Source organism: Panthera tigris, chromosome C1 (assembly GCF_018350195.1).
Source record: "Panthera tigris isolate Pti1 chromosome C1, P.tigris_Pti1_mat1.1, whole genome shotgun sequence".
Taxonomy (NCBI): Eukaryota; Metazoa; Chordata; class Mammalia; order Carnivora; family Felidae; genus Panthera; species Panthera tigris.
Window position 1 is genome coordinate 102,292,032 of NC_056667.1, and position 22,626 is coordinate 102,314,657.

A 22,626-nucleotide genomic window follows, 5' to 3' on the forward strand; every position below is an offset into this window, starting at 1 on the left:
TATTACTTTACAACAGTCAAATCAGCATAGGAGAAGGAAACCAAGTGTTATACTGGACAAGCGAAACTTATTAAGAAATAAACTTATAAAACTAAATAGAAGTGATTTTTGGGTTTTCTCCTTTGGGGAATTAGTCCATGACACTGTTCTGCTCTAGTAGCATTTATAAATCAGGCAATAGTTAACATTAAGTCAACTCTGCATATTGCATATTTAGACACAGGATGGAAGTAATTGACACCATAGGAAGGATTAACTGCTTCTTTCTAGTCCCAAGTTTGTTTTCGTAGACTCATGAATGACTAGGTAAAGAAACAAGATCTCTTAACCAATACGAGTATAATTTCTCCATTTAGTTTTATTGTTGGTGTCCCGATGTTCTCTCTTTCTTTACAGAGGGAAGGAAAAGGAGGTAATAGGCAAAGTAGTTGGTGGGGGTTTGCTGGATGTTACTGTGTCTCAGATGTCATTGCCACTGATCTCTTCAAATCAGCCATTCTGCCTGATAAACAGAGGAAAATAACAGCCTGGGACACCTCATAGCACGGTAAACTTTTATGTGCACTGCTAAAGGTGTCCTTCCTCTGAGAGGTGAGGACTTGGGAATGGGAGAAGAGTGTACTGATTTTACAGAACGTGATGGCAGGTTAGATGGAGCATCTGGAGGTTTACATCCCCATCTCCCCTCCCATTTGTGATCAGGGAGGGGTAGGACATGTCATCTTGGTGATTTCCATTTCAAAAAACAGCCTGATGTTTAAAATTTTTTTTTAATGTTTATTATTTTTTTTTTTGAGAGAGAGCTAGAGCACAAGCAGGGGAGGGGCAGAGAGAGGGAGACACGGAATCTGAAGCAGGCTCCAGGCTCTGAGCTGTCAGCACAGAGCCTGACCTGGGGCTCGAACCCACAAACCGTGAGATCATGACCTGAGCCAAAGTCTGGCGCTTAACCGACTGAGCCACCCAGGCGCCCCAACAGCCTGATTGATAGTTTTTATAAAGTTAAACATTCACTTAACATGTAGTTTAGTAATCCCACTCCTAAGTATTTATCCAGGTGAAATAAAAATAAGTTCACACAAAAGCCTGTATACAAATGTTTATTTGTACAAATATATGTTGCTTTATTCTATTTATCCCCAAATGGAAACAACACAAATGTCCTTCACCTGGTGAATCAATAAACAAAATGTGGCAGAACTGTAAATGGAAAACTACTCAGCAATAAAAAGGATTAAACTCCATGCACACATGGATGAATTGCACATGTGTTATGGGGTGTGAAAGAAGCCAGACTCCATTTACATGACATTCTGGAAAAAGCAGAGGATCAGAAACAGAACCCTGCCTTCTAGGAGTTGAAGATGGGAGAAAGGGTTGAGTACAAAGGAACACAAAGGAATTTTAGGGGATAGAGAACAGTTCTAAATCCTGATTGTAGTGGTTGTGTGCATCTGCCAAAGCACAGTATGGTACACTTAAAAGGGTGAGTGTTATGGTATGAAAATTATACCTCAATAAAAAATAAAAAAGTTTTTAAGTGTTTATTTTGGAGAGAGAGAGAGAGCAAGCTGGGAAGGGGCAGAGAGAAAGGACAACAGAGGATCCGAAGCTGGCTCCCTGCTGATACAGCCTGATGTGGGGCTCCAACTCAAAAACCTTAAGATCATGACCTGAGCCGAAGTTGGATGCTTAACCGACTGAGCCACCCAGGCGCCCCCAAAAACAAAAATTTAATACTATTTTAAAAATCGGCTTTAGCAAGAGGAAAGATACAAGTTTACACACATAAGAGAATACTCAATCATTGTGGAAACCAATTATTTTTAAAAACAAATACCATTGGTTTTATTTAAATTTTTCCAGCTTTATTGAGGTATAATTGACAAAATTATATATATTTAAAGTGTGCAACATAATGACGGTATATATAAACAGCGTGGAATGATTATCACAATCAAGTTAATTAACACACCCATTGATCCACAGTTAACTTTGTGTGTATGTGGTGATACTTCTTAGGATTTACAATTTTAGCAAATATCCTAATAGTTATTATTTACTATAGACACCATGCTGTGCATTAGATATTCTTACTCATAACTAAAAGTTTATACCCTTATAGCAACATCTCACCCTTTTTTCCACCAATTAGTCCCTGGCAACTACTATTCTATCCCTGTTTCCCTGAGTTTGACTTTTTTGTTTTTGTTTTTTTTTTTTAGATTCTGTGTAGAAGTGAGATCGTGTGGTATTCGTCTTTCTCTGTTTGACTTATTTCCTTTCTCTGACATTTCACTTAGCATAATGCCCTTAAGGTCTATCCATGATGTTGTAAATGGCAAGATTTTCTTTTTTCTCATGGCTGAATAATTTTCCACTTTATGTAACACATTTTTTTTATCCCTTCATCCGTGGACACTTAGGTTGCTTCCATATCTTGGCAATTGTAAATAATGCTGCAACAAATACGGGAGTGCAGGTACCTATTTGAGATCCTGGTTTCATTTCCTTTGGATATATACCCAGAAGTGGGATTGCTGGATCATATTAATGAGGGAGCCAAAAGCAATCTGAGGGCAAAGCACGAGCTAACACCCACAACCCCACCTGCCCACCTCCCTCCCCCTGTGGTAGGACATGTGTGACATTCCTCAGGCACTCCTGGCTGCCCAAGAACAAAGGAAAGAAAACAAACAGTTAACTGATAGAGATCACAGTCATGCAGGACATGAGTCTTCATAAGTTTACAAATGTTTTAGTAAATTACCAGAGAAAGGAAATTTTATCAATAGCTTAATCTCCAGTGGTGGCTGCCTGCAAGTCTGTAACCCAACCTTGACCTGGTTTAAGAAAACCTGAGGGGCGCCTGTGTGGCTCAGCTGGTTGGGCGACCGACTTCAGCTCAGGTCATGATCTCACAGCTCATGATCTCACAGCTCGTGAGTTCGAGCCCCGTGTCAGGCTCTGTGCTGACAGCTCAGAGCCTGGAGCCTGCTTCGGATTCTGTGTCTCCCTCTCTCTCTGCCCCTAACCCACTTGCATTCTGTCTCTGTCTCTCTCAAAAATAAATAAACATTAAAAAAAAAAAATTAAAACCTGAGGAACAGGGTTCTGTATGGTTTTGCTGCACTTGGGACTGGGGGCATGGGTGCTGATGCCCTTTTCCTGTTTCCCAAGAGGGATCCTCCTTCCTTATCAAATTTAGATCGGCGTTGATTTGCCCAGTGTTTTCCTTTTCTACATCTGGGACTATCTTTATTGGGTAACTTACTGGTTTGTCCCCTGTTCGTTGGTGACCGTCCTTTTGCATGTGCCCTGGTTTTCCACATTTAAAGCAGGCATGAGAGGCTGGAGACGGCCTCATAATAGCTGCAAGAATTTGTGTGCTATGTGTCTCAGTTCCCACATTTTGGCACGCCCTAATGAATTCAGGGATACCTTTGGCTTGAGTACGTATGCCAGAGAGAGCGGCCTGCCAGTCTGCATTAGCATTTTCATAGGCCAATTGCTGCAATAAAACTTGAGCAGTTTCTTCATTATCTATGTGCCTGGAAATACTGTTGTAACCTATTCACGAAATCAACCTAAGGCTCAGTGGCTCCCTGCCATATGGTGGCAAAGAAACCTGTTTTTGTTTTTATGTCAGGGACTCGGGACCAGGCAGCAACTGCAATAGTAGAGCACTGTTGGAATAACCTATGATCCGCTTGGGCATGATATAATGGTCTGGAGCATTTCCACTCCTATCAGAATACCTAAATCTTGATTATGAATTGCCTGTGTTGTGCAACCCACTTGATATTCTAAAGTCCATACAGCTGCCAAGTGGCTTTTGCACCACCTCCCGGTTCTACTATACTAGCCAAGGTTTTACTCAAAGACATACAAGGTGATAATTCATGGAAAGGACTTTATGAATTGATAACTTGGGGAAGGGGATAGGCATGTGTTCTCCCATTAGGATCATGCTGGGCACCTGCCCGTCTGATTAAACCATACCATGGGTTGGAAGGATCAGCCCCTCAACCCTCCTCTCAGATGGCCAGAAAGCAGTGTAACACGTTGCCTATAATCTCCTTTACCAGGACATAGCTATTTGATTTCCCACATGTCCTGAGAATTGTTTGTTGGTATGCCAACGTTGGAATTGGTGACCAGAACCCTAAGGACCTTTGCATATATTTTAGTTGGATTGTTTTCTTGCTGTTAAATTGTCTGAATTCCTTATATATTTTGGATATTAATCCCTTATCAGATAGATTAGATATATCGTTCAATATCAGATAAATATTTTCTCCTACTCCAAAGGTCACCTTTTCGTATTGTTGATGGCTTCCTTTGCTGTGCAGAAACTTTTTAGTTTGATGTAGTTCCTCTTGTTTATTTTTGCTTTTATTACCTTTGCTGTTGGTGTCCAGTCCAAAAAATATCACCAAGACCAAAGTCAGGGAGTCTACCCTCTATGTTTTCTTTGAGGAGTTTTATAGTTTCAGGTCTTAATTCAAATCTTTAATCCACTTTGAGTTAGTTTTTGTGAGTGGTATAAGGTTATAAGGTAGAGGTTTTTTGTTTTTGTTTTTGTTTTTGTATGTGGATATTCAGTTTTCCCAGTACCACTTATTAAAGAGACTCTCTCAGAATTTTGTGTTCTTTGTGCCCTTGTCAAAGATTAGTTGACTGTATATAGGTGGGTTTATTTCTGGACTCTATTCTCTTCCTTTTTTTTTTTTTTTAATTAAAAATTTTTTCAATGTTTTTATTTATTTTTGAGAGAGAGTGTAAGCCAAGGAGAGGCAGAGAGAGAGAGAGAGAGAGAGAGAGAGAGAGAGAGAGAGAATGAGAGAGAGAATGAGAGGGTGAGGGGCAGAGAGAGAGGGAAACATAGAATCCAAAGCAGGCTCCAGGCTCTGAGCTGTCAGCACAGAGCCTGATGCAGGGCTCAAACTCACAAACTGCAAGGTTATGACCTGAGCTGAAGTGGGAAGCCCAACCAACTGAGTCACCCAGGTGGCCCTATACTCTCTCCTTTGATCTGTGTATCTATTTTTATATATGTACCATACTATTTTGATTATAGTAGTTTGAAATCAGGAATATACCTCCAGTTCTGTTCACCTTTCTCAAGATTCCTTTGCCTATTTGGGGTCTTCTGTGGTTTCTTATTTTTTATTTTAAAATAATTTTATTCTGCCCAGAAATGGTGGTGATATTCTTACATTCTGTCCACCCAAAGGAAGAGGAACGAAATTAAAGGGTCCAGAATTTTCCTCACCATATTGTCATAATTCTTTCTTTCAGATTCCAAAGAATTTGCATATGAATTGTATCATGTGATCTCAAAACTGCCCCATGAGGGTAAGCTGAATGAATAATTATATCTCATTTTATAAACAAGGCTCAGGTTAAATATTTAGCCAGTATTTCCAAAAATGATATGTGTACCTCATTCATTTTTTAGAACTTGACAAGGGCCTAGTACTAAGTGCCCCCTGCTCTTCAGTTGCTCACAACCTTGACATCTTCAAGGGAGTGACCATGACTCCAGCTAGGTATGACCCCAAACCTGGCACTTAAAGGCACATAAATGTCTATAGTGATACTTATGACTAAACACTTACTGAGAATTTCCTTTTCCAAAAGTGTAAACTTAGATTATTTGAAGAATTAGTATTTCGATTAGCATCTTAATTAATAAGCATATATATATATATATATATATATACAGACACACACATACACACATGTATATAGTATCACCACATGAGTACTGATTTGGTACAAAGAGACTGCTAACTGTGAACTGTTTGACTTAGGATAAGTATCTTTATTTTTCTAGTTATAAATTTTCTATCTGTACGATGAGAGGAGTGTGCATGTCCATCTCTAAATCCTGGGTTAGATTTGAAGACATCAATATGAATTCATGTTTACCTTACTCATAGATACAGATGGACAAATACAGAAATAATTATGAATATGTGTGTATTCATGTGTTAGTATATGCACATGTATTTTCAAGTTCTGGCCTCTGAAGGGCCTAGAAAAAACATCCCAGTAGCAATGAGCACACCTAGCACCTAGTTTTTGGGTTCTAATATAATTCTTGAATAAGAGGAATCAGGACTCTTGGGAGAAATGGCCCCTCCCCTGCTCATGCTCTGTCTCACACTGTCTCTCAAAAATAAGTAAGTGTTAAAAAAATTTTTCTTAAAGTGTCAAGGTACTGAAAGACATTTCAACATGTTAAGCATCCTTAAGCTCCTCAATCACTTTTTAATAAAAGTATTATTATTTTATTTTTATGTATGTGTGTATTGAGGTATAGTCACAATTTTATTTAATCCTTTAAAAACATTCCTATTTTAAAAAATACGTTGAATTTATTCATTCAATTAATTACTAATTTACTGAAGTCTTACTGTGTTTTAAGCAGCCCTGGGAACATACAGAGTAATTACAAAGTCTCTTCCTCCAAAGAATTAGTAGTTCAAGGAGGAAACAGGGGAAAGAACCAATTGATATTACATAGGTGCCAAAAATATTCACCAAATAAAATTAAGCAACATACCGGGTACGATAAGGGTGCAAAAGGTCACCTGTTTCAAATTGGAGATCAGTGAGAGATTCCTGGAAGATAACAGATGAAGTGAATCTTGAGGGTAAAAGAAGTGCTAGCCATTAGGGCAAGTGGAGAATTTACCAACAGGAGGGTACAGCAAAAGAATGTTTAGACAAGCATGGAAAAACACAGCACTTCGGAAAATTCCGAGTAAGCAGTATGGAGGATGTTTATATCCTATTGTATATTATATTGCCATTGACAAAAGTAACAGGGGCGCAGACTCAGTATTAAGCAAAATCATCTCATTTATGAATGTACTTACCATTAATATACCATAAATCTTGCTAGTGGAGACTATTAGCTCAATCTGCTCAGCTACAGGAAAGAACTTATCTAAGTGATTTCAAGAGGTCTCTTTTGACCTTATTTCACTGTTTTCTCCTCTCTACAATTGTAGTCTATATTTATTCAGCAAAGAAAACAAAATTGCTAAAGTAAGTTATATTATGCTTTATTAGAACAACTTAATATATAATTAAGGGAAAACATAGTAATTTAAATGAATGATACTATCCAATATTCTTCCTCTCTCTGAGAAAGTTTCACTACAATGTGGCTCTGGGTCAAGCCCTGAACCAAAAAAAAAAATGTATTTCTTTATTTTTTTAAATAATTTTTAAACTTTAGAATCATTTTAGATTTAAGAAAAGTTGCAAAAATAGTAGAGTTCCTATATACCCCACAGCCAATTTCCTTTATTGTTAACATCTCCCATTACTATGGTATATTTGTCACAACTAATAAACCAATAATGGTACATTCTTATTAACCAAAATCCATACTTTATTAATATTTCTTTAGTTTTTTTGAAAATGTACTAAAATTTAATCATTCATAAAAGCTGTCATTTAATCTGATGGTAAAATACCAAAAGCAATATTAGAGTTGATTTATTATATATTTTAGCTTTGAAAACTATAGAAATCAGTTATCCCAGTTTTTTTCCTGTAAAAGACTCACTTTTGCAAAAGATTATGCACAATTTTAATTAGAATATAATGACAAGGGTATTTCATAATTTAGTTTTGAGAAAGAGACCGACCACGAGTGGGGGAGGGGCAGAGAGAGAGAGGGAGACGTAGAATCCGAAGCAGGCTGAGCTGTCAGCACAGAGCCCTATATGTGACGCTCGAACTCACAAACTGTAAGATGATGACCTGAGCTGAAATAGAATGCTTAACGGACTGAGCCACCCAGGTGCCCCCATAATTTTTTAAATACAAAATGAAGCCAGTGACTCAAAAAGTTATCTGGTGCAATGGATTTGAGGGGAAATTTCATAATATGTATCATTACAGATATGAAGTATAATGGTTCAACTTTTTTAGTGCTGGACAGGGAAGAATCATGATAAAGAGGTCAATATGAAATCATTTGATTACAGTAGTACTATCTAACATTTGAAATGCATCCATGCTCTTTTTTTGTAATCATATTAGAGTCAAGTATATTTATTTTCACATCTGTTATAACTGCTATTACAAAGGAGACATACTATTATTTTCCAAGTGATAATACAGAGAGCAATTTTTTTTTTTCTCCAGGGAAATTGTGCAACCCAATACAAGATTTAAATTCTTCACCTAATATATAAAACAGGAGAAGCCTCTTCAGATTTAATTTCTGAAGTCTGGAATGCTCGTATTTCCCAGTTAGGCCACAGTTCATTCCTGTAATCTGGCCCAGAGCTGCTGCTTACTGCGGGTCTAAAGCGGCAGACAGTATTTCTTTTTGGGCTTCTTCTTTTCCACTGGTGTTTTTCTTTTTTCTTAAAAAAAAAATTTTTTTTTGATGTTTATTTTTTAGAGAAAGAGACAGAGAGAGACAGAGTGTGAGTTGGGGAGGGGCAGAGAGCGAGAGGGAGACACAGAATCCGAAGCAGGCTCCAGACTCCCAGCTGTCAGCACAGAGCCCGAAGCAGGACTCAAACTCACAAGCTGTGAGATCATGACCTGAGCAGAAGTCAAACACTTAGCTGACTGGGCCACCCAGGCGCCTCTCCCCACTGGTGTTTTTCTATTTATCTGTCTGACCAGGTCATAAAAGATCTTATTAATGTTGATCTTTAACTTTGTAGTAGATTCTAAAAAGGCATGGTCATACCACCATCTTCCTAACCCTTTTTTCCTTTTTTTTTTTTTTTTTTTAACCATCTGGCTAAATTCTGACCCTGTTCTTTGCCAACTACTTGCTCATCTTCCAGGTCACATCATTGCCAGCTAAAATCATTGGACATCTTCTGCATCCTTAACCCATACAATCAGTTCCTTCAGATCCTATAAGTCATGAAACACGGACTGAGCTGTAATAGGATATGCTAGTGCAAACCTTTGGCCGTTGTTCATACACAAATCCCTCATTGCTATAAATTCCTCTGTCCTGCTGTGTCCAGGATTTCAAGCATACACCGTTGGCAATCTACTTTAGCTTGCTTTCTGAAGAATTCTGGAGGAATCTTCTATTGTTGGGTCATATTTTTCAACAAAAATTCTGGGAACAAACTGAACTGTGAGATCAGATTTCCCATGCCTCCTGAACCAAGGACCACTAGCTTATACTCACACATGACCTGGTCTGTTTGAATCCTGACAATCTACTCAATACCACTGAAGTTACAGTGACACACACACTGTTATACACAGAGTAAACACCCTCTGATCCAGTCATCCCACTTCTGGGAATCTATCCCCCACTTGGGTCTGGGCCTCCTCCTCCCTCCCTCCCCTACACAGTGGCTGTGCTGTGGCTCTGCTCAGGCTCTGGGTGGTGGTGGTGCTGGCAGTGGTACCTCCAGAACACACTCACATGCCTGATATTTCTGTAATTTTTACTTGGTGTCCTTTGTATGTTCCAGGATCCTATCCAATGTTCTTATATGCAAATGATACAATGGGAAAGGGATATAACCTTTCAACATTATTACAAACGCAAAGGATGGTAAAGTGATGAATATTAGTACACATTCATCAGCAATGAGGGCTTTGTATCTTGAGTTGTTTTTAGATACATTACATTTAGATGTCAGGTCTCTTTAGGGTCCTCTGTACTATGACAATTTCTCAGACTTTCCTTGTTTTTGATGATCTTGATAGTTTCAACATGGTTAGCTATTTTGTAAGATATTCCTGAACTTGGGTTTGTCTGATGTTTCCTTATGATTAGATGGTGCTATCATTTTTGGGGAGGAAGACCACAGGGATAAAGTACCCTTGTCATCACATATTAAGGCTGCATGACTATCAACATGACTCACTGGTTATGTTCATTTTGATCATGCACCTGAGGCAGTGTTTGTCAGATCTCTCCACTGTAATGTTATTTTTTTTCCCCTTTCCATACTGTTCTCTTTGGAAGGAATATACTCTCTGTAGCCTATACTTAAGGAGTGGGGAGTTGTGCCCCATTTCCTTGAGGGTAGAATATTTATATAAATTGTTTAGAATTCTTCTGTATGGGAAATTTGTCTGTTCTACTCCACTTATTAAATTACTCATTTATATATATCTGTATGGATTCATTGATATTTTTTATACTTTATTATAATCCAATATTAGGTCATCTGTTTTGTGGCTCAGATTGTTCTACCTTTGGCCATTGAGACCACTTTAGGTTGGCTTCTGTATCCCTTTGACATACCCCCATCAGTTTGTTTTTTGAGCACTTTCTTACTTTCTTGGCATAATAAGACTCTGTGTGTGTGTGTGTGTGTGTGTGTGTGTGTGTGTGTGTGTGTAATATGATGGGAAAGTGATATAATGGGAAAGTGATATAACCTTTCAACATAATTACAAAAGCAAAGGATGGTAAAGTGATGAATATTAGTACACATTCATCAGCAGTGAGGGCTTTGTATCTGGAGTTGTTTTTAGTTTGGTTTCCTATTCATATCTTACTTTTAGCTTGGTTTACAAGTTAACCAATGATTTTTTCTGTAACCTTGCATATTATAAATAAAATGAGAGAGTCAATGAAGTTATAATTACATACTTTTATTTAAAGAGGAAATTGGGGTACTTATTGCTGATAACTGGTAATTACATTATCAAAGGGCTGTTCATTCAATAAGCTTACATGTTAAAAAAGGCAAATTTATATGTTAAAAGAAGGAAATGAAAAAGAAGTAAGCAACCTTTACTTTTGGACTAGAATAATCTGCAGATTGTAAGATATTGAGTCCATTTTTAAAAGATGATAAATCACCAGTATCACAAATTTTAGGGAAGGAAAAAGACCTAAGAAGTAATACCATTTCTTTGTTCTCTAATTTTCAAAAGACATTTCTACCTGTAAATTAGGCCAATAGTTAAACAGCAAATAGTCAAATGAGCAAATAGTTAAATGATTAGGAGCAAGTTGTAGTTCTTACATTTCTGGTTCTCTTATGTGCATTTACATTGGGAAATAATGATTTCTAATGTTTCTTTAGCTGTTCAGATTTGTCCTTTGGTTATATGACAGGCAGCAATGTGAAAATGTATTGCATGACAGCTTATTTATGAATACAAACCTGGCTGGTACATCTAGTCCCATTGTTGATGAAATTTGGTGTGCCCAATAGCTAACGCTTGTTTAACTCTGTGAGACAAGAACAGAATAGAGCTTCTACAAATGAGAAAACAGGATCAACAGCAGTCCTGGGACATAAACGGGAGTCTCTGCTTTTCATTTGCTGCTTTTCAGAACTACATTGTATGCCATTAAGAGAACTGGTTTTTTTTTTAAGTTTTTTTTAATGTTTATTTTATTTTTGAGAGAGACAGAGACAGAATGCGAGTGGGTTAGGGGCAGAGAGAGAGGGAGACACAGAAGCAGAAGCAGGCTCCAGGCTCTGAGCTGTCAGCACAGAGCCTGATGCGGGGCTCAAACTCACGAGCTGTGAGATCATGACCTGAGCCGAAGTCAGACACTCAACCGACTGAGCCACCCAGGCGCCCCTAAGAGAACTGTTTTAAGCAGACTGCCCCTGTATTTAGTTAGTATCAATCATGTTTTAATACATAAATAACCTCTTTGAATATTGACTACTTAGACTCTGTGTGTGTGAGGGAGTGGAGAGGAGAAAGTAGGAGTGAGGGGAGACAAATGACATTTGTAGGCCATACCACAAAAGTTGGCAGCTATGGATCATATTTTCTAAGACAAAGTCTTGTTGGATCCTAATATGGGAACTAAGAGATCAAAAGAAGATCAGACAGCTAACTTAAAATCCCAAGTTTTTCAGCCAAGTCAAATCTATTCACAGATGCTGGATTATTAGGATGACCCCTGAGCATAGAAAGTTGAAGGTAGTTTCTTCATTGAGAAAATAAAGACAGATTGCTTAGGGGAAAAGAGTAAAAAGGACGAGGTATCAGACACACTAGTGAATCACTAGTGAAATAAAATGTTTTAAGTGTCTATATATCTTATCTTAGATGAATATGAGACCATTAATTCTCTGATCTCTCAGGAAACCTACATTTAGTTACAGTATTAAAAACAAAAGATTGAGCTATTTTTTTTTCCTTAGAGAGAGAGAGAGAGAGAGAGAGAGAGCAAGAGCACACTCAACAGAGGGGCACAGGGAGAGAGAGATCTTAAACAGGCTTCACGCTCAGCATGGAGCCTGACACTGGGCTTGATCTTACAACCCTGGGTTCATGACCTGAGCTGAAATCAAGAGTTGGACACTGAACCGACTGAGCCACCCAGGTGCTCCAAGATTGAACTTCTTTTTTTTTTTTTTAAATTTTTTTTTCAACGTTTTTTATTTATTTTTGGGACAGAGAGAGACAGAGCATGAACGGGGGAGGGGCAGAGAGAGAGGGAGACACAGAATCGGAAACAGGCTCCAGGCTCCGAGCCATCAGCCCAGAGCCTGACGCGGGGCTCGAACTCACGGACCGCGAGATCGTGACCTGGCTGAAGTCGGACGCTTAACCGACTGCGCCACCCAGGCGCCCCATCCAAGATTGAACTTCTAATAGAATATCAAATCCTATCAGCAGCAGAGTTCCATGCAGTCACCCAGTATACAGATATTGACTTCTCCCCACCATAATATTGACAACATTTATTAAGCACATACCACATGTCAAGAAGTCTGCTAAGGACTTACAAAGATGACTGAAAGGATACTTGAGCTCATAGTCCAGGGGTTATTGAAAGGAAAAAGTGGTGGGTCACAAGAGGACGGGAGGGAAATCAATATGAATGAAAAGCTAGAGTCTCACTGTAGGGAAAAGAGGAAAGAAGATTAATGCTTTGGCAAGAGAAAAGTAGATTCCTGAACAATGTGAAGCAGAGAGCTGTTCAATCTCATCAGATTCTGAAGGCATCTCTAGATGCAGCTTTCCAAAGAAAACTGGGGCAATGACAAATGGGACAGCTAAAAGTAGGTCACAATTATAGCAAAGAAAACAACAGCCAGCATACACTTAGCCATTGTTATTGTTGAAGTCGTGGAATTAGTGTGTTCGATAACTCTTGTCATCAGTGGCTTCCTGATACGATCTTCTGTGGTGAGGATAGCTTTTCGGGCTCCATCCCATTTTCCAGGGCCTTGCAGACGATACTGGATTGGAGTGCAGGGTCCCCAGATGATCTGTATTGCCAATTTGGGGTCAGTGAAGGCCAGAGACAGCAGACTGGGCCTGACACCCACCAGATCAGCCAGCTCTTCCATGGTATCTATATAGTCTCCCTGAATGGTATGGCGTTGGCTCTCCACATACCTGAAGCAGAGAAGACAGAAGCCATGGCCTGTCAATAATTCAGTCAATTAATCAGTGCTTTCTGATTGCCTGTTATTGGCTCCGTATTTGGCTAGGAGCTGTAGAAAACAAAGAAGAAAGGAAAGACATTGTCTTTATCCTTAAGGACCTTATAATCTACTGGAAGATAGAAGATAGATACACATAAAGCACAAGAGAATATAAGATTTTTGGTATATTGTGTGGTTTTAGATTGCTAAATAGAAATGTTAGAAGAGGGTAGTTAAAATAGAGCAGTATGTCCTTGAAAGATGTGGAAGACATATCTGCTAGCAAACAGCAAAGTGTTACAAGTCAAGGGAGCAGCAGAGTAAAGGAATAAAGCAGGAATGAGTGTGGAATATGAGCATAGAATATCTGTGGGTGCTACCTACAGTAGAAGAGGCATGTTGTGGAAAACAAAGATGGATAGAGAGAGGCAAATATAGCAGATTCAGAGAAGACTGATGTTATGAGAAAACTCACCACAAAAAATTCTCAAATTTGGGATCCTCAATTGTTTTATGAGGCAGTGGTAGTGGAGTCCACAGAGCAGGACTTCCCTGGGCCAGTGCTAATTTGGAATCCTGAAAGGAGTGGGGGGATGACTTATCCCACAAGAGGTAGTGGCCGTCCAAACAGAGCCAGGTGGAGGCATTACACCAAGTGCAGATTTGAAGAGCTAGAACTTTTTAGAGGGAAAATGTGGTAACAGATACTTGTGGCAGGAGTGGGATTTAGAGAGCTCACTGGTAACTTTTCTTCCTATAATGAAAATAAAACAAAGAAGAGTAGGACAGAAAGGAAGGAAGAGAAAAACCCAGTCAAACTAATTGAGATTAGATGGGATTGCTTGAGGAATCCAAAAACAGGAACAGGAAAAAAATGATAGAAAATAAATTTGAGGTAGAATTAGTGAGATAGAATTTCAGAGGAACTGACAGATGGTCAAATAGCAATTTCCTGAAATCCTGAAATGGGACTAGTTTCAAAGAGAAGTGAAGACAGGAAAGAATTTGAGAGCTTCCCCTTATGGATGTTATGTTGGCTGAAGGGTCTGTAGGCATACATTTATCCTTCAGTGGTGGGTCAAGAGCTGAGTATTCATAAAGGTTTATCAAAAGGGATTCACTTGTACCAGCCTTGTAGGGTTGTTGGGAGGATTAAATGAAGCCATGCATATAAAACACGTAGTGTGCATACACAGTTGACCCTCGATAAAACGATAAACGTTAAATTGTATCTTTGGGGACTGCTCACAGTCAAAAGGTAGTTAGACAAAAATAAGTCAGGGGAAAGAGAGGCGGGAAGTTGAAATAGGATATTTACTGCCAGAAAAGCAAGGAAAGAAAGCACTCCAAGAAGGAAGAGACATTTACAAGCACCAAACTCACCAGTGAGAAGAAAAATGGAATTGGTCATAGATGACCTTCAAGAGAACAGTTGCAGAAGGATAGAAGTTACAATACAGGAGGCTTAGGAGGAAGAAAAGAATGAGAATTTAGAGCATATAATGTAGAATATTTATTGTAGAAATCTGGCAGTGAAAGGAGAAAAACAGCAGAATACCTGGAAAGGCTATCAGGGTTAATTAAAAACTTTCTCCTGTTCCCAGACAGGGGAGAGTTATGCTAGTAAAATCAATGAAAGAAAACCACCTCTTTGGGCCTGGAATGATTATACCCCTAACTTTTGCACAAAAATTTAGGAACTTACCATCAACTTCCACTTTGTCCAAATAAAAATCACCTAGTGTATAAACTCAAGTTCCGAAATTCAGATGGCTAAATTACCATGTTGGCCCAAGCACTAAGCAACTAGCTGATGTTATCACCTTCCCAAATCACAAAGACTGTTCACACCATGAGCTGCTGTGACCTGAGGGTGCTGTTACATGATGACAGTTGACAAGGTAGCCTATGCTGGTTGGTTTTTTTGTTTTTCTTTAAGGAGTCTCTATGCCCAGTGTGGGGCTTGAACTCGTGACCCAGAGATCAAGAGTCTGATATTCTACCAACTGAGCCACCCCTGTGCTCACCTGTGCTGATTTGTAGATATACCTACAGATTTGTGACTGGGCCATATCTTCTTCCCATTAAATCATTGACCCTCTTCCTTTGTCTGGCAGCTCCACTAGCATTTCAAGTAATCCTGCCAAAATTAATATACCTGATTTTCCCTCCATGTGCTTTTTCCTATCTTTCTTTCAGGTTCTAATCGTAGGATTTTAAATGCCTTTCTGTTCTTTTCCATGCATATTCAAACCATTTGGTGCTATTTCCCAATTTTATTGCCACACAAACTATCATTTCCCTTCCCTTCAAAATATAATCTAAATCCTGGACCACCTGGGTGGTTCAGTCAGTTAAGCATCTGACTTCGGCTCAGGTCATGATTTCACAGTTCATGAGTTTGAGCCCCACATCAGGCTCTGTGCTGACATCTCGGAGCCTGGAGCCTGTTTCAGATTGTGTCTCTCTCTCTCTCTGTCCCTCCCCCACTTGTGCTTTGTCTCTGTCTCTCAAAAATTAATAGACATTAAAAAAATAAAAAAAATATAATCTAAATCCTTAAAATAACACGAGGAAGATAAACATAGTCCAATGTTGCTCTAATTAAGAACTAAGAAGGAAATTACCACACACTCTCTTACCTTTTTGCCATTTGCTCTTGAGTCTTAGCTATCTCTGCTTTCATTTTGCTTTGTGAGGGCAATGTCTTTAGCCCTAAAGAGAAAAATCAAAATTTTAAGTGTAAGATTACCTCACTGACAATAATAATCCTATTAACAATTACTATGCCATGGCGAATTCAAAGAAATACAAAATAATTTTTTGTACTCGAGTAGGTTACAATTCACTGGATCACCTTCCCCTATCACCACCACAATATGATGCCATTAAGGACAGTAACTTACTCTATCCTACTATCTCTTTGGGAGAGATTTCTCTGATTCTGTCTTCCAATCAATATCTTCCTCCTCCATCTTCCAATTGGGAAATGAAATATGGACATAAGGAAATGATAAATGGCCCCAAAAGTATGTGAAAAATAAAGAGCAAAATAAAGGGCAGGGTACATTTGTACTCTTAGTAACAAACAGGCTTTACCACAGAGAGAAGGAAGTAAAAATGAACTCTTGATCCCATTTTATGACTAAAGTCCTATGAAAGATAAGGCTTTCCTCTTCTGTTTGGATTTTTCACAATTTCAGAGGCAGCCCATTTCATCTTGAAATGGCAACAGCTGACAAAAAACAGTTGGCGTAGTTGTTTTTTTACACTGATTTTGCACAGCCCTCAAAGTTTCACTCCTTTGGTGAACCCTTTGAAGTGATACTGAGCAAATCAAATCCTTCTGCCATGGGCATTCTCTTTTTTTTTTTTTAATGTTTATTTTGAGAGAGAGGGAGAGAGAGAGCATGGGGTGGTGCAGAGAGAGAGAGAGAGAGAGAGAGAGAAAATCCCTCTGTGCTGATAGCACAGAGCCCGATGTGGGGCTCGAACCCACAAACTGTGAGATCATGACCTGAGCTGAAACCAAGAGTTGGATGCTTAACCTACTGAGCCACCCAGCTGCCCCTGGCATGGGACATTCTTGAAATATTTGAAGGGAACTCTTCTGTCTCTCCTGAATCTTCTGTAGGTAAACCTCTCCAGCTCCTTCAGTTGTACTTCAAATGGTAGGTGCATTTTCAAATCCCTGAACCATTCTTGTCTCTCTCCTTTTCATGCACTCCAGTTTCACTTGTAAAATATGTCTTTGGGTATGGGCTGACCAGTTTAGAGAAGAATAGTTGTAAATTATAGGATATTACAATTCTTTAATGATGCTAGATATAATTAGGCCGTTTAGAAGCCATATCATTCTCCTGATTCATGTTGAGCCTACTATCCCAAATCCTAAAGTTTTTTCTCATGTTCTCCTAGCCAAAACTGAAACAGGGGATGTTAAAGGGGGAAAGTAAGAATTTGAGAGGTTGAATCTTATACATTCTGGACTAGTCTTTAACCAGGTCTTAATTTTTGGCTGAAATCAATCACACCATTTCTATATTTGCTTTTCTCTATAATGACTTTTGCTTCACAAATATATATATATATCAGTTGTCTAAAATATAGATGAGTGGATTCTAGTCTGGAGTGCACATTGGAATCAACTGAGGAACACTTTCTTAGCGATCTATGTCTGGCCTACCCCAGACTTTTAAAATAAACATCACCAGGCAAAGCATGCCTATTTTGGGCAAGATTTTCCAGGGGATTCCAATATATGTCTATGGGTATAAATTATTACTTTATATTCACTCAAGAATAATTTTTGAGCACTAATTTTATGCCAGGCACTATTACAGTCATACATACTTTCTACCTATTTAAAAGCAAGAACATAAACATAATTAAACATACCATTAAGTAATTAGTCAACTTGTCTGGTCACTTACCTTTAAATACTTGAGTGACCCAGCGTCCTTGGAGCTCTGAAATCGGCATAATGGCACCCAAAGGCTGGATCAAGCCTATGATTGCAAGAGTTGGCTTTTCCAGGTTAGGAGGGAAGACATTTTTATATAGGGATATCTTGTTTTTGACTACTTGAACAGAATCTTCAAGAAAAGGAAAGGCAAAAGTATAGCCTGTGGCAAAGATAACAGCATCAATGTCATCCTCCCTGGAGCCATCTTCAAATAGGGCGGCTGTCTCTGTGAACTCCTTCACATTTCCTTTCACCTTCACCAAGCCAGAAATTATACGATTTGGCAGTTCATCATTCACTGTTGGATGCTGACTCAGAGCTCTGTGAGTGGTGATAAAGATCAAAAGGAGAAATGAGAGATAGAATGTTAGTAACATGTAAGTAAAATTCTACTTTGATGGAAGTAGTTAAACAATATGTCAATGGTCTCTCTCTTGGTCTATCCATGAAATGTGGGAAAGGTCTAACATATACCAGCTTGGAACAGATCTGGATCTCAGAGCAGAAGTTGGGCCCTAGATGGCACTGAAAGAGAAGACGTTGGAGAAGTAAAAGAAAAATGGTCTTATTTGAAGAGTGTATCTATGGTTGCTCAAGGAATAGTAATATGAAATGGCCACAGGCCTATAGTTTCTATCCATATATCAATAGGTCTGTAAGACTGGACTATCAGCATTCTTTTGAGTCTCATTTCCACTTTCAAACCACCACGAGCTAGAATTAGACCATCATTTTGCAAGCTGTATAATGAATTACATGTATTTAGCAATTTGTAAATGGATTATATATACACTCATTTATTTGAGTCTTACATAAACTCAGTGAAAGACCCAGCACAGGTGTCATTATCCAGGTTTTAGAGATGAGGAAATTGAGGCCTAAAGAAGTTAAGTGACTTGCCCAAGGTTACATACAGTCTAGGATTTGAAATTTTATATCAAAATGTTTTTTTTTTTATTAATTCCCTTGGGATCCCCTGGGCCTGCCTGTTAAGTAATATTTCCTAGAAACAGCATTTATCTTTCTCTCCAAACTTATTCTTTTTCACAAATAGTACCACAATCCACATAGTTTTCCAAGCCATAAAACTGTGAGTCTTCTACCTGTTCACATGGGCTTTCCCTTTCTCCTCTTAATATCCTCAGAATAGTTTTATCTATTCTCTGTGTTACCTGGACTGTTACAAGGGCCTCCTTCTCCATTCCCCTTCAGTTATCTTCTACATCATTTTCGGAGTAGTTGTTCCAAAATGTATTTATTATTAGGTTACTCACTTGTTTAAAATCTTTCAATGGCTCTGGACTGTCTTCGCTTCAAAAGTTTTATTTAGCAGAGGATACACAGGTTTTAATGTACCTGTTCAGTGAGGCTGGAGAGGTACTCAATCACTCTTTGATCTTTGCCATTTTATTATAGTCCAGCCAAACCAGGCTACGTGCAAGTCCAAGAGCAAAATGTATTTTTCATTATTCTAAGACCTTGTACTTAGAATGCTACTTCCTTACCCTATTTGCTTGACTATGTCTTATTGTTCTAAAACCCCAATTCATTTTGTAATCACTGAAGTCATGGATGCTACAATTTCCATAATTGGGTGAAATAAATGAGTGAAAAGTTGTTGAAGAACGTAGTCTCAAACTATCACCCAACTGATTAATTTCAAAGGAAGAAAATCTTTACAAAGGAGAAACCTGGTATGTGCCACCTTATTCAAGGCATCAAATTTAACATCATTAATACGTCATGTGGCTCCTGATGTGATCTACCAAGAAGGCAAAACCTGTAAATATTTGTAGCAAAAATGTTTCCCTTGAATATAGTAAAGGTAGAACAACTATGCAAGCCCAAATTTTGAGACTTTTTATAAAACAAGTGGCTCGATTCTTTTAAAAAAAATCTATGTCAAAAAATGGTGAATTATTTCAATTGAAGAGATTAAAGAGATATGACAATAAAATGCAATGGGGTAATGGGAATGCAAGCTGGTGCAGCTACTCTGGAAAACAGTATGGAAGTTCCTCAAAAAAGTAAAAATGGAACTACCCTACAACCCAGCAATTGCACTATTAGGCCTTTATCCATGGGATAGAGGTGTGCTGTTTTGAAGGGACACATGCACCCCCATGTTTATAGCAGCACTATCAACAATAGCCAAAGTATGGAAAGAGCCCAAATGTCCATCGACAGATGAATGGATAAAGAAGATGTGGTATATATATACAATGGAGTATTACTCGGCAATCAAAAAGAACGAAATCTTGCCATTTGCAACTATGTGGATGGAACTGGAGGGTATTATGCTAAGTGGAATTAGTCAGAGAAAGACAAAAATCATATCACTTCACACATATAAGGACTTTAAGACACAGAACAGATGAACACAAGGAAAGGGAAGCAAAAATAATATAAAAACAGGGAGGGGGACAAAACATAAGAGATTCTTAAACATGGAGAACAAACCGGGTTACTGGAGGGGCTGTGTGGGGGGGATAAATGGGTAAGGGGCACTAAGGAATCTACTCCTGAAATTATTGTTGCACTATATGCTAACTAATTTGGATGTAAATTTTAAAAAATAAAAAATAAAATAAAAAAAAAACAACAAACCCACACTTACATGATCAATTAATCTGTAACAAAGGAGGCAAGAATCTGAAATGGGGAAGAGACAGTCTCTTCAACAAATGGTACTGGGAAATTTGGACAACTACATGCAAAAGAATGAAACTGCACCACTTTCTTATATCATAAACATAAATAAACTTAAAGACCTAAATGTGAGACCTGAAACCATAAATGTCATAGTAGAAAACATGGACATTAATCTCTTTGACAGTCTTAGCAATATTTTTCTGGATAGGTTTCACAGGCAAGGAAACAAAAGCAAAAATAAAGTTTTGGGACTACACCAAAATAAGAAACTTTTGCGCAGTGAAAGAAATCATCAACAAAATTAAAAAGCAACCTACTGAATGGGAAGAAATACTCATAAATGACATATCCAATAAAAGAATAAAATCTAAAATATGGAAAGGACGTCTATGACTCAACATTAAAACAAAAACAAAAAATTTTTAATTAAAATTAAATTAAAAATTATTTAAAAAGGCAGGAACCTGAAACAATTGTTTTACACAATGTATAAGTAGGAAGAATTTCAGGAGCAGCATGGTATGATCAATTGCTATTTAAAATATAATTTAATGTTTAATGTTTTATTTTAATATAATTTAATGTTATAATTTATTTTAATGTTAATATAATGTTGCACAAATATATATGCAATGCTTTATATTTAGACATGAATGGGGGTGGGGAGGAGCCTGGGAATCTAATGTCAATGTGTGGGGTATAATAAATAAAACTTGAAAGTTAAAAAAAAAATGCAGTGGGGTAATACCCGAAAGGATCCTGGATTTAAAAATAAAAGAGCTATAAATAGTATTATTGGGACAATTTAGGAAATTTGAATGTGATACATTAGATAATAGTATTTTATTAATGCTGAACTTCCCATGTGATCATTGTATTATGTTTATGTAGGAGAATGCCCTATTTCTTAGGCAATATATGCTAAAGAATGTAGGGTAAAGTGTGTTAGAGTGGCTGTAACATACTCTCAAATGGTTCAGGAAAGAATATGTAGTATTCATCTATGGATGGATGGATGGATGTGATATAATCAGATGGATAGATGGGATTTACCTATCTTCAGAGAAAGGGAGAGAGAGAAAGCAAATATAGCAAACTGTTACTAACAGGTGAATCTAAGTGAAAGGTGTATGGGTGCACATTGTACTTACTGTTTGTAGGAAGTAAATCTGAGCATTTAAAAGGATAAAAAATTGGAGGGAATATATCAAACTCAACACCCAAAAAACAAATAATCCAGTGAAGAAATGGGCAAAAGACATGAATAGATGCTTCTTCAAAGAAGACATCCAGATGGCCAACCGACACATGAAAAAATGCTCAACATCACTCATCATGAGGGAAATACAAATAAAAACTATAATGAGATACCACCTCACACCTGTCAGAATGGCTAACATTAACAACTCAGGCAACAACAGATGTTGGCGAGGATGCGGAGAAAGAGGATCTCTTTTGCACTGCTGGTGGGAATGCAAACTGGTGCAGCCACTCTGGAAAACAGTATGGAGGTTCCTCAAAAAGCTAAAAATAGAACTACCCTACGACCCAGAAATTGCACTACAAGGTATTTACCCAAAGGATATGGGTATGCTGTTTCAAAGGGACACATGCACCCCAATGTTTATAGCAGCACTATCAACAATAGCCAAAGTATGGAAAGAGCCCAAATGTCCATTGACGGATGAATGGATAAAGAAGATGTAGTATATATATACAATGGAGTATTAGTTGGCAATCAAAAAGAATGAAATCTTGCCATTTGCAACTACGTGGATGGAACTAGAGGGTATTATGCTAAGTGAAATTAGTCAGAGAAAGACAAATATCATATGACTTCACTCATATGAGGACTTTAAGATACAAAACAGATGAACATGAGGGAAGGGAAGCAAAAATAATATAAAAACAGGGAGGGGGACAAAACATAAGAGACTCTTAAATATGGAGAACAAACAGAGGGTTACTGGAGGGGTGGTGGGAGGGGTTGTGGGAGGGGAATGGGCTAAATGGGTGAGGGGCTTAAGGAATCTACTCCTGAAATCATTGTTGCACCATATGCTAACTAACTTGGATATAAATTTAAAAAAAATAAATTAAAAAAATTGGAGGGAATAAAGCATTCAAAATCAGCTTCTAGAA

At 38.0% G+C, this 22,626-nt stretch overlaps 1 protein-coding gene, 1 long non-coding RNA gene and 1 pseudogene across 3 annotated transcripts in view; 1 reads left to right on the forward strand and 2 right to left on the reverse strand.

The window, feature by feature from the left end:
- LOC122240833 overlaps positions 1-22,626 on the forward strand; it is a 46,360-nt gene that overhangs the window by 1,608 nt on the left and 22,126 nt on the right. For both annotated transcript variants that reach the window (XR_006220534.1, XR_006220533.1), the window contains exon 2: positions 5,302-5,358. This is a non-coding gene — a long non-coding RNA (uncharacterized LOC122240833). The remainder of the gene's footprint in view (positions 1-5,301; positions 5,359-22,626) is intronic.
- LOC102967727 lies at positions 8,332-9,361 on the reverse strand (annotated as a pseudogene).
- The window catches only part of FMO5 (flavin containing dimethylaniline monoxygenase 5), a 33,313-nt gene continuing 23,203 nt past the window's right edge, over positions 12,517-22,626 (reverse strand). The window contains exons 7-9 of the mRNA XM_007092578.2: positions 17,801-18,153; positions 16,010-16,082; positions 12,517-13,338 (exon numbers count right to left, since the gene is read on the reverse strand). Of these exons, the coding sequence (XP_007092640.1) occupies positions 12,993-13,338; positions 16,010-16,082; positions 17,801-18,153 (772 nt within the window). The 3' untranslated portion in view covers positions 12,517-12,992. The remainder of the gene's footprint in view (positions 13,339-16,009; positions 16,083-17,800; positions 18,154-22,626) is intronic.